General features: G+C 29.7%; 2 protein-coding genes across 2 annotated transcripts; one reads left to right on the forward strand and one right to left on the reverse strand.

Moving 5' to 3' along the window:
• Positions 1-389: 389 nt before the first annotated feature.
• LOC101501661 (uncharacterized) lies at positions 390-2,230 on the reverse strand. The gene is made up of 3 exons (XM_004512076.4): positions 2,031-2,230; positions 1,467-1,816; positions 390-1,078 (listed from the first exon to the last, which is right to left on the reverse strand). The coding sequence occupies exons 1-3, from the start codon at positions 2,119-2,121 to the stop codon at positions 545-547; spliced, it is 975 nt and encodes a 324-aa protein (XP_004512133.1). The 5' UTR covers positions 2,122-2,230; the 3' UTR covers positions 390-544.
• Positions 2,231-2,661: 431 nt separating this feature from the next.
• On the forward strand, positions 2,662-4,851 carry LOC101501974 (naringenin,2-oxoglutarate 3-dioxygenase-like). The gene is made up of 3 exons (XM_004512077.4): positions 2,662-3,185; positions 3,283-3,711; positions 4,381-4,851. Exons 1-3 carry the CDS (start codon positions 2,823-2,825, stop codon positions 4,684-4,686), a joined length of 1,098 nt encoding a protein of 365 aa, XP_004512134.1. The 5' UTR covers positions 2,662-2,822; the 3' UTR covers positions 4,687-4,851.
• Positions 4,852-6,079: the final 1,228 nt, after the last annotated feature.

Here is a 6,079-nt window from a genome sequence, read left to right on the forward strand (position 1 = left end):
AAACTTGTGAAATTTGAATATCAGTTTTTTGCCCTGAACTTTTTAAAAAGTATGACACTTTTAGATTGATAGTGCACTATGAATGACACTTAGACACATGAGTTTATAAAAGTGTTAAAAAAACCTAAGTTGTATTCGAATCAAAAGTTAACCAATACTAATAGATAAATATTGTCAAAATAAATTACACTAATGGATCCATTAGTTATGATAGAACATCAAATGTACAATTTTATAAAAATGTTAAAAAAAAAAACTTAGCCTGTATCCGAATTAAAAGTCAACCGATAATAAAAGATAAATAGAACAAAAAATCGTAAGAAATATATAATCAAAATTTTAGCACACCCCTTTCATTTTTATCAGAGGTTTTTGATTTTATAGAAAACTTTTTAATTGGAACAATTTTATTTGAATATTTGGAATGGGAACATTTGAGGAACACAGTAATTGTGGTCACTCCATTACAGAAACAAAATCAAGACTTTTTCAAAAGAGAAAAAGAAATGCAAAAAATTCAGAAGAAAAAACAGTCATCCATGAATCACAGAGGAGATTCTCCCTCCTCTTCCTGAGAAAAACGAAGGTGTTTTCCTTCTGGTGTTGGTAATCCCTTCAAACGTAAGATATTAGTTGAATCTGCAGTGACATCCTCTTCTTCTTTTACTAGTTCATCATCACTGTTGTAAACAAATCTTGTGTGTTTTCCAGCAAATTTTGGAACCACCCTTTCATTCACTTTAATGTTGTTTAACCCTTCACACAGTTCATCAAGCAATAAGTCTTCTTCATATTCTTCTTCTTCTTCAAAATCTTCATAATAGTCCTCTTCATCTTCCTCAGCTATTTCTTCTTCCTCATCATCTTCATCATTGGTGCTCGTGTTAACTTGCATTGACCAAACAGAAGCATCATCATCTATGCTGTTGCTACCAACTCCACTTCCTTGTGTTACTTCCTGATAACTCAGTTCAGATGTGCATTCTTTTGATGCATCTGAAACTTGAGATTTATCTGAGAAATCCATGAGGAGGGACTTGGTTATCTCACACTTTCCATCAAACACCTCATTTTCCATCTGCCATCAAAATTATGTCATAACAAAATCATTAAATTAAGACATTTGATATTAAACTATAACTCAATTATGCAAAACTCATTGATAAATGTTGATTGTCAAATTTTATAAATTGTATATAGGCCAAATCTTTATATGTGAATGACACCAAGGGAATCCTCTTCATTTCTAAATATATGGGGATTTGTACACCTATCTTCTCATGAAAAATGTCTAATTATGACACAACTTCTAGAAACATGGGTCACAACTTCTAGAACATGTGATTTGGAATTTTCTCCAATAAAGTAAGAACAAAGTAATTAATAGCTAGACAAATAAAAATAAAAAAATATTTTAAAAGAGTATATTCCTATACTATGCATTTGGTAAGGAATGAAGAAAGAACCTGAGAAACTGATTGTTGTTGTTGGAGAACAACAGAAGGAGTAACTGAAGCCAACCCATCAGTACCATTGCCAAAAAGATTCTGCATTTGAGGTGTTGGATCAAGAATCTCCATAGCCTCTTCTTCCACTTTCTGCAAAAGGGTCTTCACTTGACCCCTCAACAATGCCTCACCAGATCCTGGTGTGTTCTTCACTTTGCTACCCCTCATCTTCGCTGACGGTGTCTCAACATTGCCACCGTTGGCAAGCCCCACAATTGGAGAATCATTTGTCAAATCCATCAGTGCACTTCGATCTTGTTGTTGTCCCTTCGATTTCGACAAAATCTTTTCAGAATCTTCAATCTTCCCTGTAAAAAAACCAAGACAAACATCAATGACAATTACAAAGATTAAATTTCTTGTAAAGATTTAATTTTTTATTCTACAGTTTTAAATTAGGCACAATTATAATACCTTGGTATTAAAATTAATAAAGGGACCAAGAAAAGTTACAGGATGAAAAAGGTGGAATTAAACCATAAAAAGTGTAACTTTTTTTGAAGAAGAGAAAGAATGACTCACTGGAAACTGGAATGGTGTTTGTAATCTTGTTATTGGGAAAAACGGAGGCTTGTGATCTTGTGATTCTTGTTGTGGAAGATGGTGTTTCCATTGGAACTGATTCAAGATCAAAAAAATTGGAAAAGTAGAAAACTTCGTAGGATTTTTGCAGAGAAAAATAGAGAGAAAATCGATCAGTTATTGACGAATGAATGTAATAAGAGTTTATAAAGGAGAATTAAATGAATATGACCGTTGGTGCGTGCGTGTTTTCTAGGAATGGAAATAGCCGTTGGTTTCAAGTTTTTAAATCTGGCTTTTTTGGTTTGGGCTGTTCGGCCCATTACTGTTCGGCCCATTACTGGGGGTGTTGGGGGATATATGCAAAGAGAGTGTAAAGCGTTAGTTATTAGTTGATGAAAAGTTAGAAAATAAAAATCAAATTTGCTTCTCATGAGTTCGAACAAAAACAAATCTCTCACTATCGATAATAAATAAAATGATGAATTGAGAGATAGAGTATGCCTAAAACGATCAATTGGTTTAATTTTTGTAATACTCATCATGGAGATTTGTCCCAAAAAGGGAAAGATGACAATATCAATAAATAGTTACTGGATTTGTGATCAATCATCAATGGAGTTAGTTAGAGCTGCCATTCCATTCCATCACATGTTATCTTCCTTTCTCTAACCATTAATCTCTCATCAAATTAATTTCAATTTCTACACAAAACACATTATAAATAAGAAGAACAAACATAACAAATTAAACAACAATATATAGCCAATAATAATTAATATTAATTCTAATATGGCCTCACCAAAAACCCTCACCACCCTAGCAGACGAAAACACATTTGAATCTCGTTTTATTCGTGACGAAGATGAGCGTCCAAAAATTGCGCACAATAATTTCAGCAACGAGATTCCAATAATTTCAATTGCTGGAATTGATGAGGCAAATGAGCAAAGAGAAGAGATATGTAAGAGGATTGTGGAAGCGTGCGAGGAATGGGGTATTTTTCAGGTTGTTGATCATGGTGTTGATACCAAACTCATATCAGAGATGACACGTCTCGCTAGAGAATTCTTCGCTTTGTCACCGGAGGAAAAGCTTCGTTTTGATATGTCCGGTGGCAAAAAGGGCGGTTTTATTGTCTCCAGCCACCTCCAAGTAATAATGTTAATATTTATATTTTTTATATTTTCGAATTTTTATTTAAAATTAAATTAAGAGATTGTATAAACAATTATGATTTTGAAACATGCAGGGAGAAGCAGTGCAGGATTGGAGAGAAATAGTAACATATTTTTCATATCCAATTAAAAGCAGAGATTATTCAAGGTGGCCAGAGAAGCCAGAAGAGTGGAAAAAGGTAACAGAAGAATACAGCGAGAAATTAATGAGTTTGAGTTGTAAATTATTACAAGTGTTGTCAGAAGCAATGGGCTTAGAAAAAGATGCATTGACAAAAGCATGTGTGGATATGGACCAAAAAGTTGTGGTTAATTTTTACCCAAAATGTCCAAAACCTGACCTTACATTAGGACTCAAACGACACACAGATCCAGGTACTATTACTCTCTTATTTCAAGATCAAGTGGGTGGGCTTCAAGCTACAAAAGATAATGGCAAAACTTGGATTACTGTACAGCCTGTTGAGGGAGCTTTTGTTGTCAATCTTGGAGATCATGGTCATGTGAGTATCAATTCACACATTAATTTTGTTACACTTCAAACAAACACAATTAAATTAATTGATGTTAAGATCAATTATTCACAAGAATTCGAAATCAAATCTTTAAAATTGAATCATTACAGTATAGTTAATATTTTTTGGTTTTTCATATTATTTTATTGAATCATTTGTATATTTAAAATATATAAAAATAAAAAAATAATTGTTTAACTTTATATTTTAAGATAAAAATATTATATATTACAATTATGTCTAGGAGTATGAGACTACTCTTATGTTGGTAAATAAAGAAATGTTTATTAATTTATATTTTTTTTTTAAATAAGAGACGTGAATTACTAGGAGATATGTGGTTTAAATTTAAGAAAACCAATATAATCATTAATTTATGTAATCCTAATTTGATGATACTGATTCACAATAACAAATACACTACAATCCATTTTCCTAATAGTGCAAGGGTTTTTAGGTAGAGATGGATGAATGGGTACTTTTGTCCTAAATTTTATATTTAACATATGAAAAAATTGGTATTACAAAAAAGGTAGTTATATTACTATATATGTGTAATACATATTTTTAAGTGTTGAATATTAATTTTTTATTTGTTCCTAAAGTGATTGAAATTTTGTTTCTCTAAAATGATTGAATTAAACATGTATGAGGCAGATTTTGAGTAATGGAAGGTTCAAGAATGCTGATCACCAAGCAGTGGTGAATTCAAATCATAGTCGTTTGTCTATAGCCACATTCCAAAATCCATCACCAGATGCAATTGTGTATCCTCTCAAAATTAGAGATGGAGAAAAATCATTGCTAGAGGAACCAATCACATTTGCAGAGATGTATAGGAGAAAGATGAGTAAGGACCTTGAAATTGCTAGGTTAAAGAAGCTTGCAAAGGAGAAGCAATTGCAAGATTTGGAGATTAGTGTCAAATTTGAAGCTAAACCTATGGATAAGATTCTTGCCTAGCAAGATATTAATTGGTTCGTTTTATAATTTCTATATGGTGTTTAATTTGTGCATATACTCAAATAAAATGGCTTTTGTCGTTTTTGCCCTTGTCTATTTCTAGTTAGTGAAAATTTCATGTGTATTTCATGAATTGAAAATAATATTTTGCTTGTTATCAAATCATGTACTGTGTTTTGTGGTAAAAAATAAAAGTTTGATTTTGAGTGAATTAAATATAAAATTATTTATATTTTAATGAAAAATATTTTGTGTTTAAAATAATAGTTGGATTCAAAAATTTTCAAATAACAACTTCAATTTCTATTTTTCTGTCAATAAAATTAAAATAAATATATAAATATATATATTATGGGTTGGTTCCCAGCCCAAACCATATTAGATTATGTTCAAATAGTTTATGTTCTAGCAACATAATCTCACGTTCAATTTAGTCGACTTTATCAAAGAGCATTCATCTCGAATGAATATTTACTATATATTTGATATTTGTAATTATCAATAATTTTGAATTTCAATTATAAATGACATTCTTTTAACATTGTCAGAGTTACATAACTTCTTTTTTAAAATACACTTTTTCAATCACTCAATAATTTAACGGTCGAGTATAATTAGATATCGTCATCCAAAAAGACGAAGTGTTGTCTTTTCTATATAATTTAAGTACAACTATCATTATTTGTTCTATCTGGATTAATATTAAAATTAATTTCTCCTCAAAAATTATATTTACTTTTCACAAAACTTACACCGAGTTCATCGTAATGTGAATGCAAGAGGTTGACTTAAGTCTCATTCACATAAATAACATATTTTTAAAAAAACATTCTTATATTTAAACACTTTTAATTTTTACATACTCATTTAACACTTTATTTTTTATTTATCTCTTCTTCTATATATTATATCACTAATGTGTTACATCTATCACATCATTTTTTTCAATATATTTTTCTTAAAATGTGATATGGAATTTAAATGTCCACTTTACATTTTTTTTCTTTTTTAAATATGTGAAAATCATTATTTATTACCACGTGGTTAGATGTCTGCCAAGGGATATGCAGAGTTAGTATTTGTTTAATCATCTCCATCCACAAATAGTAGAAAATAATATATATATATATATATATATATATATATATATATATATATATTATGATACACTCTCTCTCAAATAACATATGAGAGAAAATAAATAAATTAATTAAATATATTTAATTTAAATTTTAAATAAAATATATTAATTTTTGTTAACATAATTTTATTTTATATTTAAAATCTGATGGAGTATGCTAGCAATTACTATGCAGAGTTAGTATTTGTTTAATCATCTCCATCCACAAATAGTAGAAAATAAATCAAAAATGATATATATATATATATATAT

The sequence above is a fragment of the Cicer arietinum genome, chromosome 8, assembly GCF_000331145.2.
Source record: "Cicer arietinum cultivar CDC Frontier isolate Library 1 chromosome 8, Cicar.CDCFrontier_v2.0, whole genome shotgun sequence".
Lineage (NCBI taxonomy): Eukaryota > Viridiplantae > Streptophyta > Magnoliopsida > Fabales > Fabaceae > Cicer > Cicer arietinum.